A 22,572-nucleotide genomic window follows, 5' to 3' on the forward strand; every position below is an offset into this window, starting at 1 on the left:
AGGGAGGGGGAAGAGAGGGAAGGGGAAGAGGGGGAGAGTGGAGGGGGAAGAGGGGGAGAGGGAAAGGGGGAAGGGGAGGAGGAAGGGGGAAGGGGAGAGGGACGAGGGGGAAGGGGAGAGGGACGAGGGGGATGGGGAGAGGGAGACAGGGGAGGAGGATGAAGAGGGAGGGGGAAGGGGGGGAGGGGGAGGGGGAAGAGGGGGAAGGGAGGGGAGTGGGAAGAGGGGACAAGGGACAGGGGAGGGGGATGGAGAGGGAGGGGGATGGAGAGGGAGGGGGAAAGGGGGGAAGAAGGGGAGGGGGAAGAGGGGGAGGGGGAAGAGGGGGAGGGGGAAGAGGGGGAGGGGAGAAGAGGGGGAGGGGAGAAGAGGGGGAGGGGAGAAGAGGGGGAGGGGGAAGAGGGAGGGGAGAAGAGGGGGAGGGGAAGGGGGGAAGAGGGGGAGGGGAAAGGGGAGGGGGGAAGGGGAAAAAGGTAGAGGGAGAGGTAGACAGAGAGGTGGAGATGAAGAGGGGGTCGGAGAGGGAGAGAGGAGAGGCAGAGAGGAGAGGGAGAGGGGAAGGGAGATTGATTCCCTCCAAATGCTATGACTGTCCTCTCAGTGTACGTAGCCAGGTGGAGGCCAGCTGATAGGAGTGCCTAGAGAATGTATCTTGCAGAGGTCAGCCTTTGCAATAACAGACAGGAACCAAAATAAAAGAATATAAAACCAAACAGGCCAACAATCGGCACTACTAGTCAATTAATTTCATGCAGAAAAAAAAAAATTACGCTAGTCTAAGTCATGTTTCTTACTTTAGACAGCAGACATAGTAATATATACAACAGAGAGTCAAAAGAGAGGCTATGTAAGAGTACGTAATTATCTCGGTGAAAATTCATCTAAAGTAAAGATAATCCATAACTAAATAGCCATTGTAGTCAGACGTAACACCTATAGACACCCAAATAATCGCAGGGGTTGTGTGGGGTGCATGTGTGTGTGTGTGTGTGTGTGTGTGTGTGTGAGAGAGAGAGAGAGAAACAGAATATGTGCAGTTTCTGAACACAATCAGTAATTTGTCAAAGCCATTTTTATCATTGCTTTTTTGTCTTTATATTAGACTATTTGATGTAAGGTAAATAACCACTGTTAATATTTTTTAGTTCTCAAATTGTTACACAAATTAGAAAAGAGGGAAATAAGGCTTGGAAACAAATCTGGTCACACCAAAGATTGTATATAGTAAATACATAAAGAGAACTAGGTGTCTAACTCATCTCTACTAAATCAAATTCCCAATTCTTATTTAAATGCCCATTTTAAAAGGCTTTTGCGTGAAACCTGAACCTATTTTTAAAGGCAATCTCCTTGTATTTACTATACTGAAATCCAGGGCCAAATAGTAAGAAAACAGTTGAAAAAAAGAATCTACAAAGACCATTCAGGAACCTTTTGGATGATGCAAAATTATAGATGTATGGCATTAAGAAGAAATTATCTAAATAAAGTTATTATAAGAAAAAGATTCAGGTGAAAAAGCCAATGATCTTTTTAGGTAGTACATTACTTAGGACTAGTAAAATTTTTAATACTCAAAGCCAAGTAATCTTCTTTATGTTAAATTATTACATAATATTAAATACAATGTGGAAATCCTAAAATAGAACCTTAAAATTTAAAAATACCAAAAGATAGGCCGACCAGGGTATTTTAACTACTTTTACAGATTGCTAATCAAGTGTCTATAAAGTCTCCATGTGACTAATTTCCATAAGCCAAATCAGACACTACCTGACTTTTCTCTTTAAAACTGTACATTCTCAGAAGCAAAAAGTCAACATAATTGAAATTTCTCAGCAAAATACAACTTGCATGCCTTGAATAAGAGGATAGTAGCTTTCAAAAATTAATAAAGTGAACTTTATTTATCTAGAATTTTATTAAACATGTATACTCAGGATGGGCGTGTATTATATCCCTGAGCCCAGTGCACTGAAGTCAAATTCGAGAAACTACCGTGATGGGAAAAAAGCAAAAAAAGACAAACAGCTCAGTTCTAAGACACAACTCTGAAGTATACATATAAATACTGCTCTCCGGGATCTTCTGCTTGCTTCATATTTTTGATAACTTTATCCAGGTCGTCAACATTTTTTCTATCCCCCCTCATTCCTTTAGCCATTCTTCCATAACCTCTCCTGTCCTCCCTAGACTCCAATATTCCCCAAGCTCACAATTTTTCTTTCTAGCCTTTATGTTCTTCCACAAACTGCCAGTGCTCTTCCACAGACCAAAGCTCCCTAACTAAAGATGGTTATTGATGTACAGTACCAGTGTTTTAGTGCAGGAGCAGAATCAATAAACGAGAAAATACTGCTTTGTCAGGCTTCCCCAAAGCATTCTGGGAAACTTTACTGCTTTGGGTGGTTACAGAAACTCTTAATATGGGAGAGTGAGAGCTGGGCTTTGTCCTGTGGTGAGAAATGATGTTCTTCTACCCTCTAGTGACTATAAAGGAATAAGGCAAACGTTGAAGGAATTTTTGAGATGGCTCCATGTTATTATTTCTTGAATATTAATTTTATTACTAAAAAGAAACAGAGTCTTGGGAACCAAGTTAACTCATATGGCAACAAAACACCTTATGAGAATTATTTTAAAGTGTTCAAAATGCAAAGGTATATATTTTAGTAAGTATGAGTCAGAACTTTGTTTCCTGCATATTTTCAAAAGCAAAATTTAAAGTTTGCTTACTTCTTAAGTGACTAGTAAAAGTCAGTTTAAAATTCTCTCTCTCTCTCTCTCTCTCTCTCACGGTCTCTCATCTGCATCCAAACTCCAGCCTTTGAGCTGGAAGTGCCCCCAGTTTCAAACTCCTTATTATGTAGAGAAATAAGCAACTGAGGTACAGTGACATTAGAAATCAGAGCTGGCATATCTGTATGCACATGTATGTGTGTGTGCAAATACAGGCATTCACTGAGATCATCTGTACATCTTCCGATCACACACACCACCACCACCACAATTCAGAAACTGAAGGAATAGTCTCAAAATTGCATCACTTCATAGGAATTATTTTGTTGTTATTTCTCCTTACAAAGTAGCAGTGCTGCTAAATTAAGTTATAAATACTTTTTTGTTGTGTTGATTTTTACACTAATTTTCACATTTAGTCATTTATGTTACAATTGGCTATTTTACTAACTTCATAAATTAATAATGCATTCGTGCACCTTTTATAAATCAGACAGAATTGTATAATTGCTTAAAAAGATTCTAGCAATGTAAAAAATTAAAAATCAGCAATTCATGAGAAAGCTTTAAAGGAAATTTTACTGAAGATATAAATGGCTTTTTCAAAAGACATTAAAGAGACTTAAAAAGTATACTACATATTTCTTTCAATCTTTACATTGCTCCTACAACACCGATGCTAGTTTCCATCTCATGGCAAATAACTTCCTAAAGGGACTAAATCTAACCATGCTAAACTCTAAATAATCCAAGCTTAATGAAGTGTAACACTCTAACATGGCCAGTACATATAAAATGTCACCACTAAAACAAGAGTCAGCTCAAACATCTGGCAACACCCTTATTAAATAAAATTTTTAAAGGAAGGTTGTTTTCTTATTCATAACAGCAGAAAGAGGAAAATAATTCTGTTCGACGTAAAGGCTGGGTAATATCTATCATGTAGTCATTTGTGTTTGCTACAAAGACAAAGTTTTTAACCAAATGATCTAAAGAAAAAAAAAGTATATTTACCTTGCTGGCACTTAATCGCTTCCGATTTGACCAACGCTAAAGATTGTGTCCGTGGAATGGTGAAAATGGCAAAATAAAACAGAAGAAAATAGAATCATTATCAATGTAATTATATTATGTTAGATGGTCCAGGTTACATTCAGATAATTAATATTCAAGTTCTGAGGTTACAGAGAAAGCACATATGAGGAAGAAAATAGAAACAACATCAAAAATCACATGTATGTGTCGTGTTATATCATTTTCTCTAAATATTCAGTATGAAAAAGCAATGACATAAAAATGCTGTTCAATCTTTGGAAGTACATTTTTAAAAATTATCTTAAAACAACATATTTTTCTCTCTAAAAAAATAGAAAGGTTTCTTCTGCTTGAAATACTCAGATATTATAAAAATGTTTAAGAAATTCATGACTACTAATAGTTGATGTTTAGGTTTCCCTAGTTTTAGATGCTAGAAAAAAATAATTCCATTTACTTTGAGTAAATCTCAGGATTCAAAACAATAGAAAAAATATGAGTAAGTATTGCATAATTAAGAAAATGTGCTAATGCAGTATCTAAGGAAAAGGAAAAAAATTTCTAAATAGCAAGAAACTTCACCACTGTTCTCTTTTGATCTCTCTTCTGTCATGCTAAGGCTGCTGAATTTTGTCTACAAATTCTCTCCAAGCAAAACTCTCTCATTACTCCTATCACCATTCAGTACTGCAAAGCTCTACTCTGGCTGGTTAACCAGCTAACTGTTTGTTACAACTTGGATCCATTTGGGAGATTACAACTCAGTTATAAACCTAATTGAGCAGATCACATTTACTATTTTTCTTAAGAAAAAAATACCTTTAGGTAAATGACCAGTCCACTTTGCCAATATGTCTTCCCAATACATTAGAAACCAGAAAATTAATAGTCTTCAGGGGAAATCCACTTACATTGCATTGACCAGCAACTAGAAATGTTGGTACAGAAATGACTGAAAAATATTCTTCATTAATTACATGTCCCCCAGTGAAATTGTGAGTTCAACATTCAGCATACAACAGAGTTATAGGTACTATTATCTGGATATTAATATTGGGTTTTTTTTTTTTTGTATTTTCCTGAAATAGTGACAGATATTTTCACCCAAACCAACCACCAAAATTAATTACCATCTTTTAGGTACACAGGACTATTTAGGCCCTTTGACATACAGGAACTCATTTGATTTTTTTTAACAATTATATAAAACAAAGCATGTAAATAAATTAATGGAAAATGACTATTATTATTCACTTCCTACAATACTACCAAATACCATATATTGAGTGTCTCTACCCAATTCCAAGCACCATATTTGATAATTTTGATCTTAACCCTATAAAACACTCTTTTTATCCTTGTTTCACATATGAGGAAACTATAGCTTAGAGAGATTAAATAATTCTTTGAATTAACCAGACCACTGGTGGATCTAGGATTCAAACCCAGGCAGTCTGAGAACAGAGCCCAAAATTTTAGCTACTACATTTTTTCCTGTTTTTGCCATGAAAAAGAACACAGAGCATGTTTGTCAGCCTTCTAGCCAATGTCTTCCCTTCTGCCTGCACCATTCTCATATACATTTAAGTCCCTGGACACAAGAGTAAATTCATAAACATTTTGTACATACTGAGATTTTTGTCAGCTTGGTTCTAAAGCAACAAAGGCTACCTCAAAGATGACTGGAAGAAAAACGGGTTAAAAAACTGAGACTTTAAACTGAAATCTCTCCACCAGAGTTTAAATTAAAATGGAAATTTATGAACAAATTATCTCACTTAAATAATCTATTGATTTCCAGTCCCAAATGCTAGTCATTCTCACTTAAAATCCCAATATAAAAAATCTCTTTAAATATTAACTCAAACTCAATGAAAAGAACAAAGATTCTGATAATCTATGTTACCCTAAGGGCTCCCAATATGCACCGTTAGCTGAATAATCACACATGGCCCAGAATAAATTATTCCCCAATTAATTTTCTTTGATCAAATATATAAATGGAAAAAAACTATCAATCAGAAGAAAGTAGGCAGTTTTCTATTTTCCATTATATATATGTTATATATATGCATATTTATCTCCATATGTACATGTATATATTCATATATGTGTATATGTATATGTATATATGGATCCATATATATGTGTATATAGGTGTGTATATACATGTATTCACATATATACACACACATATATATCTCCATATCCATAAATATGGATATAAAAATTCACAAAGGTAGCTATATGAATATGCAGCTATTTTCACAGAGAAATCAACTACCTTTACAAATCCAACTTGAATAAATATGGATATGGAGATAAATATATATGTGTGTGTGTATATATATGGAGATATATATGCATTTATAAATATATATGCGTATATATGGGGATAAATATATGTATGTGTATATATATGGAGATAAATGTATGTGTATATATGGAGATAAATTCATGTATATATGGAGATAAATATATATTTGTGTATATACAAGATAAATATATGTGTGTGTGTACATATATATGGGAATAAAAATATATTTGTGTGTGTATATATAATCAATATATTGTACACTAGGCTTCTGCCAGACAAAGACAAAAGAAAATAAGGAAGCACATGAGTGAGAGGACAGACATTCTGACAAAGTCTTCAACATGGGAGGTGGGGAGTCAGAGGAAACCAGGCCTACACTGAGAGGAAACTGGCTATTCTTAAGCCCTGAAAAGATCGTCTCTTTGAGATCTTTTACAAAAACAACTCCAAGCTGTGTCTAGTATTAACTGTTCTGCAATTTGAAATAAATTGAAACTAAAATGGTGTTATGTTAAAACTCCAAATTCTGACAATATTAAATATCTTTTAAGTGCCAATATTACTGCGAAACATAATCTAATGTGCTATAGAAAAATTCACAAAGGCAGTCATTTGAATATGCAGCTATTTTCACGGAGAAATCAACTACCTTTATAAACCCCACTAGAATATATAAGAAAATTTTTGAAGATAGCAGCTGGCAAGTTGTCAACCATGTGACAAATAACTATTTACATTACATGCTATAACCTGGCCCCCAGCTCAAGTCACCGGTCACCTACTGTATCACTGACACTGAACCCAGAGTCACAGATGCAGCAGCAATGCTGTGAAGATGAAGAAGAAACTAAAGAAAATCCCTACTTCTTTAGGTGGGGTGAGAAAAAATACTTTTATTTTCAACATTAATTTAAGACATTTTAACATTAAAATCTCTCTTTTATTGAGGTCCCAAGTGCCAACAGTGCCACTTTTGAAAAAGAAGTAATAAAAGGAATTCAAATTAAAAATAGCAGATATTTAGTTGAATCTTGAAAAGGCAACCGAAAAGGCACATTACAGTTTTCTTACTGCTTTAAACTATCTTCTACAAGTTTACTAGTAAATCAATCATGATTTTCATCACAAAAAACTACAACTAAAAGCATAAGTGATATCAAAAGAAAAATATTCTCCTCCCCTACCCCACTGCCTCAATTCAAGAAGCATTACTGGAGACCTAATTATAAATAGGCTTCATATTTTTATATTGGATTATAAACATGCTAAATGATAACACATCTTAAAAAACAGGTATTTTAATTGGCTTTAAAAATACTTTTCAAATAAGTCATAATCCAAGATGCTTTTGTTCTAATATAGTCTTAGATATAATCCCAAATAAAATAAGATTATGATTTGTATCCACATTTTTGCTTATAAGAAGAGTCCCAATCATACTGTGACAAAATCTAATGCTTCACTGATGTAACAGACCTCTTTGATAGGTACTATATCAACTAGAAATTTGCAGGTACTAGACCAGAGAACATTAACATTTGTATCTTCCCAAAAGAACTCCCAATGGAAAACTTGGTAGCTAAAAGTGAAAGAAGAAAGCAAAATGCTGCAAATGTAAGCCTGATCATCTTAATAACATAAAAGAAATAATTCCTTAACCAATTTCCTTGCCGGTGCCTCAAAGAGCATTGTATTAAAAAACAGATATTTTAAGATTCCATAAAATGTTGAACCCTCCTAAAATAATTGCAAATATATCAGTCATCTGCTAGCTATCAAGGGACAATTGCAGTGAGCCACTTCAAAAGGACAAAATGAGCGGTTTCAAAAGAACAAAAGGTCCCACTTACATGTCTCTTGAAATCACCCTGTTTTACCACTAGGTTCAAATTTAAGACGATCACTCCCATGTCATCTTCTAAACTGTTTGGATCTTCCAGTTTTAAAATATGTTCAGTTGTTCTACAACCAAAAAGCAACAAACAATGCTACCACTTATTGACAGGACTATATTGACCTACACGCAACAAGAGCTTATGGCAAAAGTCTCCTACCTCTGAATAAGGATTAGACACAATGTTAAGAAAGCACAAAATTTAATGAAAATAAAACAGTTATATTCAGAGTAGAGAACCTGGCATTGCTTAATTCAACAGTTGGTTAAATGATCCCCCTCCCCTAACACCCAAATAAAATGTAAACACTTGTTTTAATTTTAAGTTATGTTAATGAAACTGAATACTAACAAATCAAAGTATGAAATTCAATATACACTTTAGAATGCATTATAAAATATTTAACATCTGACTAATATATTTGGCACCCAGAAAGCAAAAATCCTTAAAAATACACTGAGAGTTATAACACTTTAAAGTTCTCTTTCATTTGTTTAGATATGTTGTTGTTGTCATTTGACCTCAACAAGCACCATTTAACATTATCGTGAGTTCCCTCTAAAATTCATCAATAACAATTAAAAAGTAAAAATACGGTACCTGTTAAGCTCAAGATCACTGAGAATTACAAATGCAGACCCCATGAAATCAGATGTGGTTAAATCTCGATCATACACCTACAAAGAGGACAGAGGTCAATTAACACATTATTATGGTAAACCAATCAAGTTTATCAAATTATTAACAAACGCAATAGGTTGGAAATTTTGAAATCAGTCTTTCAGATCTTGAAATACTTTGCATAGTATAGTTAAAGAGAAATTTAGTCAAGCCAACGCAGAGAACAAAATTATTCAATCTTGTCCATTTTGCCTGCTATGATCAAAATAACAGCAATAATTTCTTTTAAGGCAGTATTTATATCCACCGAAATGTTATGCACAATGGACCACTCTCTGTAGTTTAAATAGTCTGTCATTAAAATTTAGTATTTTCCACAGTGAGCAGATCTGCCAATTAAATAGAAATTTGCTAAATTTTCTATAGCAATCTCATCCTGCACTCAACTCATGCAGTTTTAACCCAGATGTTGTAGCAATTGATGCTTACAACTGGTGGCTTGAAGCTCTATTAAGTATAAAGATATTCCTAATGAGAAAGGCTTTAGTACTTGTCGCCACTGCAGTACCAGTAATAATTCTTCCACATTTGGTAGACTGAAATACAATCAATGTAGATATTATTTTCACTCTAATTTTCACTGGAGTGTATCTCATTGATCGAAGAGAAACATACAGTTTCAACAAATAATATAAGGAATTTCTTCTATATTATTTTAATCTGTCCTAATAAAAGAATTAATTTGGCAAGTTCACATCTAAGAGGACATGAGAAATTGCTGAGAAATGTCTTTAATAAAGGAGCATATTTGAAAGCCATCTGTGATTACCTTCACACGTAGCTTTTGATCAAGGCTTTGTATTGGCAATACCACTATCTCATCCCATACTGGGTTCAAGTTCTTATATATGACTTTACTTTTGTACAGCGTCTTCCCATTCAGCTTAAATTTCACATAAGGATCACTTGTGCCTTTAAAAGAAAAAGAAAACAAGACAGAATTTTAAAATACATGTAAAAGCCTGAGACCTTCACTAAATAAAGATCCTTTCCCCACTCCCCAGGCTAATGTCTCCCTGCACAGAGATTAAAGGCCTAGGAGGTGGAGGACAGAGGGAGATATGAAACAGTTTGGGATAAATGAATAATACTTTTTTCCCTTTAGTGGTAGAATATAAACGGGCTCCTTGAGTAGTTTTTGTTTCATTTCTTTGTTCGTAGGTCATCCCTATACTAGTCACAAAAATTCAAGAAGTAAAATCTACCAGCACCAGCTAACAGGGTCAGAAGTCCTAGGGGGAAGCCCACCCCCTCGTAGGAACCGCAGCAAGTCAGTGCAAAATGAAAGAAATCAGTTTCAAACATTTAGCCAGATGGCTGATTCAACAGAATCCTGTACTTGAAAATATAATCATAATAAATAAATCTCTGGAATCACTGGCTCAAAAGATGGCACGTTGGGGCTACAAGTGAAACTGCAGGCGTAAGAGATTAAATTGACAAAGTTGCCATTCTTTGCTGCCTCCCCGCACCTGCACTAAAGCAGCCAACATTGTCTGAGCCAGGCCAGCTGAACTCCACACCAGCCAGGCCCTCAGCTGGCCTCAGCGCTGACACCGCTGACCTGCCCAGCTCCTCCCCGGGAGCTTTGAAACAGACGCCAAAAGAAATGAATAATGTCCCTCTAGTCACTCTGCCCAAAGCAAAAAGAAGGGCTGATGGCAGACCCTCCTCCACACTTTTCAGATCAATGCAAGTAAAAAAAAAAAAAAAATGCCTGCAAAACATAATACATGAGTTATGTATTGTGCGTGTGTTACATGCATGTGCGTCTCATGATACAATGCTTGGAATACACTTGTTCATTACTACCTAGTAAGTGGTGGATGAAGAAGGCACAAATGAATGAGCAACCAATGAGGAGCTAAATGAAGGCCAGCTGATAACGCTACAAAGAAAGAAAATCTGATTTGGGGAGTTATGATTCTATAGCTAATTTTGAAACACAGCAGTGAATAAGCATACAAAGACCAACAGCCCGGTCTGTTCACTGGGATCTCCCCTGTGCCTTGAACAGTACCCAAGACAGGCCCCCAGAATATTTATTGAAATGAAGTGCTGATATCAACATCAAGCCAATATAGTCTAGGAATATCACATCAAAAATTAATTAGGCTACTCTATCACTACATTTATCAAATCATTAATATCCATCATGCATTACACTTCATTCTTTTCTTTTTTCAGCTCCTTTTATTATTTCCATTTAACTCCAGTACTAAAAATTACGGAAAATGGAATGCACTCCATTTCCCAGCTATTTGAACTGAAATAAACATCGCTACGAAGTAAAATAGCAGCCATGGTTTAAAAGCCTTACTAGATTAAGTAAGGCACGATTTTGAGAAGTCAGCCTTGCAGTATTGCCAGGGTACTAACTTTAAACAAAAATTAAATTAGCTGCAAATATATACATATACATAGTCAAATCTCACATTTTAAGTTTGGTAACATAAGAGTGGAAGCCCATCAGTCTTTATTTTAAACTTGGGCATGCACATGCACATGCATGCGCACACACGCACAGACACGCACACACACCGTGTTCAGGGGCAGTTCTGAGAACAGCAAAAATGAATGCATTCACAGCCATTCAGAGTAATGCTCACTAGTGAGAGTGCAATCGCCCACCCCCTCCCTCCTACAGCAGAAGAGAACACCTCTGGCGAGGCAGACTTTAACAGTCATTCTGATATATATATATAAAAAAGTGGGGGAAAACTATAATAAAAAGAGGCCTTTAATTAAATGAAATTGCCACTCTGGGATCAGGCCTTCATGCTTGTCAGCGTACTCTCAAAATAAACATCTCAAAACTAGGCCTCAGTGGTGTCAGTTTCTCACAGGCAAGGCATACTGGGTAATCCCCAGGCATCTTGACAGCTACATAATGTTCAAACTGTTTCACGGGTGAATGGCGGCAGTTGCGTGAAAGAAAATATTAATGTCTGGAATTAATAGAAAAAGGGACCGGGGTTTACAAAGCCAAACAAGGAAAGAGGGTGTCAAGTTAGTGCCGCATTAATTGTTAGGGAAAATTTGAGAGAAGGGGGAGCACATTGTGATTTTTCTCTCTGAGCCTAAGTGCCTCACTGTCAGGGAAGTGACATCTCAACTAGGCAGCTTCTGAAAAGGGGTCGGCCACTCAGGAATGCAACTCCCAGATTATACAAATGATGAGATGACACCTGAATGGGTGGACTTTAACCTTGTTCACTGGGAGCTTCAGACACAATGAGGCTCTTGTGGTAGTGTGGTATTCGGCGAGGAGAATGAAGCCAGGAGTCCAAAGACGGTGCCTCCATTCTGGGACCGTCACCAGTTCTGCCATGTGGACCTGATGGAGTCCCTCAGCTTCAAACGTAGACTGACTATCAGGATGTTAAGCATTCATGGCCCTAGTGTCCTGCTCCATTCCAAACACACAGCAGTACATATATATACACATACATGTATCTATATACATACATATATATGCGCATATATATATGTTAAGCAAAACTAACAGCCAGTCATCAGTCCTCTAAAAATGCTGCACCCACTTCCCTTCCTAACAACCACATGTGACAGCCCTTGTTTCTACTCCTGCCCACTGACACTATGGGTCATCATGTCTCCCTCGATGCTGCATCTGTCAGGCATGCTAATGAGCCACAAACAGCTTCCAGCCATTTCCGAGTGTGGCTCTGTGCTGAGCACTCCAGGAGGTTACAAGGTGCATCCAACCCAGATCTTGCTCTTCTTCACCTAAGGGGCAGCAGGCAACCCAGACATATAAAACAAAGTTCAAGAAGGAAGTGTCCCAACAGAAGTGAACCTGGGAATGATAATGGCTCATAGGTGGGGAAGATTAGTTCTAGCTGGAGTACCAGTGGAGGCTGCAATAAAGAAGATGGGAGTGGAAATATGGGTGGATCAGAACAGGCAGAGAAGGAGGTCATTCCAGTAGGAGGCATCTGCTCTAAAAGCGAAGGAGGAAAGGAGACTCAAAATGACTAGAGTGGTGTGGTGCCGAGCATGCATTTCAATCTATCCAGAGATTAAGGGAAGAACATACAATGAGAAATAAAGTTGTAAAAAACAGATGAGTCAGAGGCCCAAGTAGCCTATAAAGGCAAAATAAGGAGTTTAGTTTATAATCTGTAATAAATACAGGTGTTTGTACTCTTTTTTTTTTTAATTTTTAAGAAAAGTAATAGATGCACACAACTCTGAAAGGGATGAAAAGTAAAATCTCTACTCTAGTACTCTTCATTGATTCTCACTTGTCTAATATACCCACCATATATAGTTTCTTGGGCATTTTACAGGAAAAAAAAATGGAATTGTTTTTAGTGGACTCATGCTTTCACAGTTACCATTCCTTGGAGCTCTGCTCATACCAGCAATATAGATCAACTGTTTTTTAAAAAACTAACCGAATATATTTTCATGGTATTGTGTTAGTTTATGTAATTAGTTACTAAATAATGGATATTAATATCTTTTCCAATTTTATTAACTAGTATAAACAATACTGCAATAGGCATCCTTCTATAATTATCTTGGAGTCCGTAAGCGATTATATTCAGAGGAAAATTTTAACAATGAAACTGCTGGAGAAATGAATATGAATGGCCCACGGTTTTGTCTTTTGCTTATGGATTTAAATGAGCCCCTTCATTATGGAAATCAATCAACCATTGACTATAAGTCTCGTCAGAATTTGTTTAGACTTACGTGATTTCTGGCAATAAGTGATTTTCATTTTTATTTCATCAAATTTACCTAAGTTGTATTTATGGCTTTGTAGTTTAACATCCTGTTTAGAAGCAATGTTGTACAAAATTTTAAATTAATTCAGCTATGTTTTCTTCCACTGATTTTATAGTCTTTTTTTTTTTTTTTTTCCTCACCACTTAAGCCTTTAGCTCATCTGGAATTATTTTAATACGAAGAGGGAAGGAAATTCAGGTTCACTCACGAGCAGCAGGCTAAAGTGTTCAGAGCCAAGATTTAGAAATATAAATCTGACAGCAGCTTATAATTTAGAATAAAGAAGAAAGAGGGTAAAGCTAGGAAACCTGGTAGCTGAGAAAATATAGCAACAGAGAGTTGAGGACTGAGGAGAAAGCTGGGACCAGACCACAAGAAGGACCTACTCACGGTTTCAGAAAATGCCCTAAAAGCACTTCCATAGAACTTCATCTCGAGAGACACTCCACGGATGGGAGAGGGTATGTGATCTAAACCATTTTAAAAAGCTGCTTACTATTTCCTAGCCTACAACTTTCATAATATAGAGTAAAATATTAAACTATGTTAAGAAATGAAGTACAAATAACAGGCTGGATACAGTGACTCATGCTTATAATCCCAGTACTCTGAGAGGCCAAGGCGGGAGGATCACTTGAGGCCAGGAGTTTGAGATCAGCCTGAGTGACACAGTAAGACCCCATCTCCACCGGGAAAAAAAAAAAAAAAAAAAATTAGCTGGTTGCGGTTGCATGTGCCTGTGGTCCTAGCTACTCAGGAAGCTGAAGCAGGAGAATTGCTAGAGCCCAAGATTTAGAGTTTACCATGAGCTAGGATTATGCCACTGCACTATAACCTGGCTAACAGAGCAAGACCCTGTCTCTCTAAACAAACAAAATCAAAAAACACCTTAAACTTTTCTATTCCATATTTTACAAACGTATTTAAATATAGAAAACATTATTTGGCCGGGCGCGATGGCTCACGCCTGTAATCCCAGCGCTTTGGGAGGCCGAGGCGGGCGGATCACAAGGTCAGGAGATCGAGACCACGGTGAAACCCCGTCTCTACTAAAAATACAAAAAATTAGCCGGGCGCGGTTGTGGGCGCCTGTAGTCCCAGCTACTCGGGAGGCTGAGGCAGGAGAATGGCGTGAACCCGGGAGGCGGAGCTTGCAGTGAGCCGAGATTGCGCCACTGCACTCCAGCCTGGGCGACAGAGCGAGACTCCGTCTCAAAAAAAAAAAAAAAAAAAAAAAAGAAAACATTATTTGGACCACCTATGAGTATATTATGAAATTTCTCCAAATCAAAGCTCCTTTGGAAGGTAAGATTAATGACCAGAGGTGCCTAATATGCCTGGTAGATGGATTATACTTATGTGATGAATGAATGAATAAATTTTGAAGTTAGATGGACATGGTGAATTAAAGTCTCAGACCTTCCTTTTACTAACTATATAACTGAGGGCCATTTACTCAGTTTCCTTATGCTGTAATATCTTCACTTGTGAGATAGAAAACTATCAACTTCAAGGGATCATTTTGAGAACTGAATGATCCAATATACTTCAATGATAGCAGGCTTCGGCCATTTGCTGAGAATGCCTCATGAGTGCTATTTTTAGTATTACTACTGAAGTTATAAAGGGGAAGAGTGTATGGCAATGCATGTAGCAGTAATTAAATATTCATTTATTTTACTTTAATTTTCCAAGTTAATGTACACTAATTTGTTTCTATAGTATTTCTTCTATTGCCACCTCTAAAGGTGTGAAATTTATATCATCTTCTCTTAAGTTTGACAGAAAATTCCTTATCTTACTTCTCGCAGGGATTCTGTGTGATTTGGGAACATTTCTATAAAATAATCTGAGCTGTCCTAGAAGGAAACAGCTGTATAAAAACTAAAAATCACTAAGTCCTCATAAGGACTGGCTACTTCCTTTCCTACTGCTGTATTCACTGAGGATTTCAGAGCACTTTGGAGACACAATTGATAAAAATAACAGGCAGCTCAGTAAGGACCCATGGCAACTCAAGTCATCATCAGGAAACAGTCACCTGGAACTATAGAATTTGAAGATTTTGTTCTCCCCTTGGTTTTTCTTATCATTTTTAGAAACTCTTGCCACCTTGAGAGTGCTATTGAAGAACATGGCTGGTGCCAATACAAATGGTGAATAGAAACAGTCAATATCACATTAAATGGCTCAAGAACAATTGTAAAATGCAAATAAAATGAACCTCTAAAATTCAGCTCTAATTACAAACAACTTCTCTTTGCTTTTTTTTGATATAACTCATGGCAATGGTAAAAAAAAAAAAAAAAAGAAGAAAGTTTTTAAAAAAGAAAAAAAATTCGGCCGGGCGTAGTGGCTCACGCCTGTAATCCCAGCACTTTGGGAGGCCGAGACGGGCGGATCAAGAGGTCAGGAGATCGAGACCATCCTGGCTAACACGGTGAAACCCCGTCTCTACTAAAAAAAAATACAAAAATCTAGCCAGGCGAGGTGGCGGGCGCCTGTAGTCCCAGCTACTCGGGAGGCTGAGGCAGGAGAATGGCGTAAACCCGGGAGGCGGAGCTTGCAGTGAGCTGAGATCCGGCCACTGCACTCCAGCCTGGGCGACAGAGCGAGACTCCGACTCAAAAAAAAAAAAAAAAAAGAAAAAAATTCCCATCTACAAAAGCTTAATATGCTGATATGTACTTAGACTTTACATGCTTACATGTACATACACACACACTTATCACAAAAAGGGATCAGTCTTTATACAATATCATTTACCTGCTTTCTTCAATTAGTAAGACATCAGAATCCTTATACACCTTTTTCTGAGACAGAGTCTTGCTCTGTCGCTCAGGCTGGAGTGCAGTGGCAAGATCTCAGCTCACTGCAACCTCCTCCACCTTCTGGTTTCAAGCAGTTCTCCTGCCTCAGCCTCCCAAGTAGCTAGGATTAAAGGTGCCCACCACCAGGCCCAGCTAATTTTTGTATTTTTAGTAGAGATGAGGTTTCACCAAGTCGGCCAGGCTGGTCTCGGACTTCTGACCTCGTGATCTGCCCATCTCGGCATCCCAAAGTGCTGGGATTATAGGCATGAGCCACCACGCCTGGCCCATAAATATATTTCTATGATTCAGTTTAATGTTCACTTTATCTGTATGTCTGTGCATATATATGTATAAACTTACTATGTAACATTTTTTTTAAAAACTAGTATTCCTAATTTGGACTAAAAATACACTGTGTGGAATACAAAAGCATTATTTGCAGGAAAAGTTTACTTACTTGCTATCAGCAAAGCACGCTTGCCAAGTTATAAAATTTAGCCATGCAATTTATCCAAAAGAAATGTCTTTAGCTTGAAAAATTTTCTAATCAAATATATTTCCCGAAGTAGTTGTTTGCTCATGAAAGGAAATCATCACTATATTTTAACACTAACTTCACATTTTGGAACATGTGATAACTTTCTTTGGGTGAGCTTAAGATTTCAAATTCAAGTCAATAATTAAATTATTTACTAGCTCTTTAGGGACACTGAGCTATATATATAAAACTCCAATGACAAAAATAGTATTTGGACACATACAAAAAGTATATATTTTAAATTTTTTATCTAATAGGGTAAGAGTAATAAGTGACTATTCTATTTATACACATCCATTTATAGTCTTCTGAATATATACGCATATTTAGGATCTTCTCTTTTTCTTGGGAAAAGAATCATGCCTGAGCTTCTTTTAGATGGAATCTGTAAGTTCTGACTTTGACACCAGAAAATATAAAAATAAAAAAAGTTGTTTCTAAGTTTTGAACCGGTGCTGCTGGCCTCTCACAGCAGAGCTGAGCTATCAGCCTCGTGCGGCACTTTTAATTGACCTCTTCAGAAACCCTAATGGACGTTATGGAAATTTACAGGACATTTTTCCTCAGCCATCTGAGAAAGAAGGAACTTCTCCTGTGCAGAGAAAAATCTGTACTACTTCAGATAGTGGTAGATTCAAAGCTAGCAGAATTCCAAGCCAGTGGTTTTATCCACCAAAATAAACAGAACATGCACATTCCCAGGTTTATCATGGCCCATTATCTTTCTTTTGCAGATAAGGGCCACATGCTTCTCACAGCCGTTTTTGATACCAACCATAGAACAGTTGCTTCCCCAATCTTCTACTGGCCTTCCTGTCTGTTTTTCCATTTAGCACACTCTGATTGAACTATTCCTGAACTTCTCTTCCAAATACGATTGACTTCCTTCCTCTAAATGGACCTGCCACGTATTGGCACCGTGGGCAAGGTCTGCCCACTGACAGACCCTGAGTTGCAATAGCTCCAGGCAATTTACCTAAGTCCAATTTACTGAAAGAATTTCCAATGACCAATATACAGTAAAATCAATGACCTGAAATTCTCAACGTTACAAAAATTTGTTTAATTTTAAAGTTTATAGCAACTCACAGAGGATAAACAATGAGACATAGGGCAGGTCTAAGAACTGGGGAAGGAGGTCCTCCTGGGTCTTCAGATTCCTCCCAGCACCACAGCCCCCATGAACTCCCTCAGTCCCACCCCATACCATCCCAGACCTCCACATACCTCCCCTGCCTTCCCCTACTCTCAGTCCCTCCCCCACCTCTTCCCCTAACACCTTCCCTTTTTCTCTCCTTACACTTGCCCTTTGTGGGTCTGCAGCTTAAGCTATGAGATATTCAGTCTCTTCTATCATTTACTGTTTTGACTTGACACAAATTAAATATTGCTTAAAATGCTGTTTTGGTTTTGTCTTTATAACCCATCAAATAAGATGACCCAGAGACCTTCAAAAGCTATTTTTAAAAGTCCCCATCCAATATTTTTAAGAATATCAATAGCTATAACTTTATAAATAGAAGAAGAAAAGCATTGTCAATATATTAACATGATGAATTCAGTAATTTCAGTGAATTGGTCATTTGGTTGAATACATGATTGAACTAATTGGCTTTTGGCAAACTGGTCATTAAAAACATATGCCTGCACTGGGTGTGATGACTCATGCCTGTAATCCTAGCACTTTGGGAGGCTGAGGCAGGTGGATTGCTTGAGCTCAGGAATTCAAGACCAGCCTGGGCAACATGGCAAAATTCCACCTCTACAAAAAAATACAGAAATTAGCCAGGCATGGTGGTGCGTAGCTTTTGTCCCAGCTAATTGGGAGGCTGATGTGGGAGGACTGCTTGAGCCTGGGAGGCAGAGGTTGCAGTGAGCCAGGATTGTACCACTGCACTCCAACCTGGGCAACAGAGTGAGACCTTGTCCCAAAACAAACAAGCGAACACATACACACACACTCCCATATGCCTGTATCCCTATTCTTGGTCACCCAAAAAAGGGCGTGAATTTCGGCTTAGAGACCTCATACATGGTTGTCCCTGTAACATGAAAAAATGAGGGCCCCATGTAAAGTTAGAATAAGGCATGACAACATAGAAAAAAGGGACAGGAGAGGCAGCAGCTAGAATACTGCAATAAAAAGAGACTAGAAAGGTTTAGAGGAGAAAAAAATATAAGAAAGGAATAAGCCAGAGAATCAAGGAATACAGTTGCTTAGAATCTCTATAAAGTGTGAAATCTACAACGCCTATATGCGTATTAGTAATCTGTGTTCCAGAAATTCATTATTACCAAAGCGTACATGATTTTTGATACTCTCGCATTCTCCTTATTAAAAATTACTAGAAATAATCCCCCACCCAAGCTACTATTTAAGCACAAATCTAAGTCTAAGTAAATGGACACCAGCCTTTATAGAAAAAAAATAGAACAGGACCAAAATTCAAGAGTAACATTAACATGGGAATGATCTCCTTTAATCCTACAAAAGGAGATATACATGCTTTACACTGCTTCTTTAAGGATGAGGAATACTTCTCAGTCTTATAAAAGGAGATCCTGCCATTTGCAATGACATGAATAAACCTGGAGGACATTATGCTAAGTGAAATAAGCCAGGCGTAGAAAAAACATGCCACATGGTCTTCTTTCATATGTGGTATCTAAAAAGAAATCGAATACACACAAACAAAAAGTAGAAGACTTCTTCCCAAGTGAAGGGGAGCAAAGAAACAGGGTGAAGTAGGTCAAAGGCACCGAGGTGCAGTTATGTAAGATGAGTAAGTCTTGGAGATCTACCATACGATGAGGACTCCAGGTAATGGAAGGGTATTATATATGAAAAATTTATTAAGAGAATAGATTTTAAGTGCTCTTACCACACACAAAAAACTAACTATGTGATGATGGATATGTTAATTGGCTTCACTGTAGGAAGCATTTCACTATGTGATATGGTCTGCATGTGTGTCCCCATCCACACCTCATACTGAGATGTAATCCCTAATGTTGCAGGTGGGGCCTGTTGGGAGGTCATTTGGTCATGGTGGTGGATTTCTGATGAATGGCTCTGCATCATCCCTCTTGGTACTGTCTTCACGACAGTGAGTGAATTCTCAAGAGATCTGGTGGTTTAAAAGTATGTGGCACCTCCCTGCTCTCTGCCTTGCTCCTGCTCTCATGTGACATGCTTGCTCCCTGGAAGCCATGATTGTAAGCTCCTCAGAAGCCAGCATCATGCTTCCTGTACAGCCTGTGGAACCATGAGCCAATTAAGTCTCTTATCTTTATAAATTATCCAGCCTCAGGTATTTATAGCAATGCAAGAACAGACTACTACTACACTATGGATATCAAAATATCATGTTGTGCCTTAAATATAGGTAATAAAAAAATGCTTTAAAGGATGAGGAAAGTTAGAAAGTTCAGAGCTGAGCCTTGAACCCAGATTGTTTTCACTCTAAAGGCTTCAGAACTACAGTAATTTTACAAAATAGCCCCCGAATTCTGTGGTACTTAATAAAAAAGTAGGGTATCTGTCCCCACTCCTCTTAAATTGGGTGACTGCTTCAACCGTTGTGGTGCGGTGTTCCTTCCAAGGCCGCGCCCTAAAAGGTGATGCAGCTTCTGCCTTGTGCTGGGACCCTTGTGCCTGGAGCCCTGAGCTTCCACATAAAAAGCTTGAAGACTCTGAAGCTGCCATGTCACGAGGAAGACATGCTACATGGAGAGGCCTCATGTGGAACCATCTTCATCTTCCAGACGCCTGATTCCATACACACAATATGGGAATCAACAGACCTTCAAGTCTTCCAAAGATAGGTTCCCAATAGCCAACTCTTCACAACCTTCAAGTCTTCCCAGGTGAAGCCCCAGACAGTGTACAGCAAAAACAGGCCATCTCCACTGGGCTTTGTCCAAATTTACACTCCCAGAACTCATGAACACACAGCTGCTGCTGAGATTCAAGGTAATTTGTTACATAGAGAGAGACTCAAGAATAACACCCTTCACCACGACAGGCCACACTCCCCATCTCAAATTTAGCAAGGCGTGATGGTGTGATAGGACCAACTGTCGCTGAAATCAAAACTCAGCCATGAGTAAATCATGGATATGTGGGAATACACAAACACACATCAATGTGCGCACAGGCAGAATTCCTCTTATCAACTTTACAAACAATGAAACAAATACATTAAAAGAATGACTTAAAACACAGCATGTACTGTTGTGGTATAGAAATAAACACTTGATAGGCTGGGCGCGGTGGCTCACGCCTGTAAACCCAGCACTTTGGGAGGCCGAGGCGGGCGGATCACGAGGTCAGGAGATCGAGACCATCCTGGCTAACACAGTGAAACCCCATCTCTACTAAAAATACAAAAAATTAGCCAGGCATGGTGGCGGGCACCTATAATCCCAGCTACTCAGGAGGCTGAGGTAGGACAATGGCATGAACCCGGGAGGCGGAGCTTGTAGTGAGCGGAGATAGCCCCACTGCACTCCAGCCAGTGCGACAGAGCGAGACTCAATCTCAAAAAAAAAAAAAAAAAGAAGAAGAAAAAGAAATAAACACTTGATAAAAACCACCCCCTCTAGAGAAGTCCCAATCAAGCAAATAGAAGACATGCCACATTTAATTCAAACCAATGATGTTTGGTTTGGTGTAAGGCAATTGTCTTACATGCAGCAGGAATAGAAAATATCCTACAATTTTGCTCCAAGGCACTTCATAGGAATTGAGATGGGATTCCACAGAAACAGAAAAACTGACTCTACAAAGCAGCAGAGTATCAGGACGTTCTGATCAATCCACAAGTCCACACAGATTCCCAAAACAAAACCATACAACAAAAATCTTCAGAGGAAAGGGTTCAGTTGTGGGAATACATTAAAGGCTGTTGCAACAAACACGTCCAGTGATGCTCTGTACCAAGTGGCAAAGGAATAAACAGAAACCAATTTTAAAACTCAGCTCCAATCACTTACTGCAGGACATCCGCAAGCTACCAAAACTCAAAGAGTGAAGAAAAACCACTCCTGTGTTACCGAATGGGTGTCTGAATCTTTGAAAGGTTCACATTTGCTCTTGAATGACAATTTTTCTGATACACTGGCCCAGATGTGGCCAATGATCTCATGCCATCTGGCGTTCAGAGAAGGTACTCCAATGAGAAGCAAATCCCAAATGCTGCAAAATAAAAAGGACTGAATTTTCCATACAGTAAAACTCTGGTGTGGAGCTGATGCCAAACAAGAGAAAAACATCAACAGGAATCAAAGAGAAATTGTTGAAGCAGACTCCAATATGTGTTGTAATTTAATGTATACTTAAAAAGTGACCGTCACATCATTAGGAAAAGAAATATTTAGTCCTAGTTAGTTAGATAGCTATTTGGTTACAGTAAAACTAAGCTCCTGCTTTGGGCCAGAAACTAAGTAAACTTGACACAGATCAAAGAGATAAATGTAAAACTAGATAGAAAAGAGAATAAATGTAGGTCAATGTACGTGTCTCTCAAGAAGCTTTCTAGATAAAAAAAATGAAGACACTTTCCAGAAAAGAATTGTAAGACTAAAAATATTTTTGCAACAAAAACTTTATAAACAAAATCTAAAGGCAAGTGACATATTAAAAAAAAAATGCACGTAAACATGCCCAGGAGACAGAATGAATAACAGTGATGCATGGAACAGACTATGCAGAGAAGCAAATATCTCATTAACCAAACATATTTAAAGGTACACATTGATGAATACAATTTAAAGAAAAAAACAAGGCAACACTTTCCT

General features: G+C 37.9%; 1 protein-coding gene across 2 annotated transcripts in view; it reads right to left on the reverse strand.

The window, feature by feature from the left end:
• The window catches only part of LOC105479363 (multiple C2 and transmembrane domain containing 2), a 262,013-nt gene that overhangs the window by 142,415 nt on the left and 97,026 nt on the right, over nt 1-22,572 (reverse strand). For both annotated transcript variants that reach the window (XM_011737316.3, XM_071100616.1), the window contains 4 exons: nt 9,437-9,579; nt 8,587-8,663; nt 7,942-8,053; nt 3,754-3,789 (listed from right to left, as the gene is read on the reverse strand). In XM_011737316.3, coding sequence (XP_011735618.2) covers nt 3,754-3,789; nt 7,942-8,053; nt 8,587-8,663; nt 9,437-9,579 — 368 coding nt within the window. The remainder of the gene's footprint in view (nt 1-3,753; nt 3,790-7,941; nt 8,054-8,586; nt 8,664-9,436; nt 9,580-22,572) is intronic.

This window comes from Macaca nemestrina, chromosome 7, assembly GCF_043159975.1.
Source record: "Macaca nemestrina isolate mMacNem1 chromosome 7, mMacNem.hap1, whole genome shotgun sequence".
Taxonomy (NCBI): Eukaryota; Metazoa; Chordata; class Mammalia; order Primates; family Cercopithecidae; genus Macaca; species Macaca nemestrina.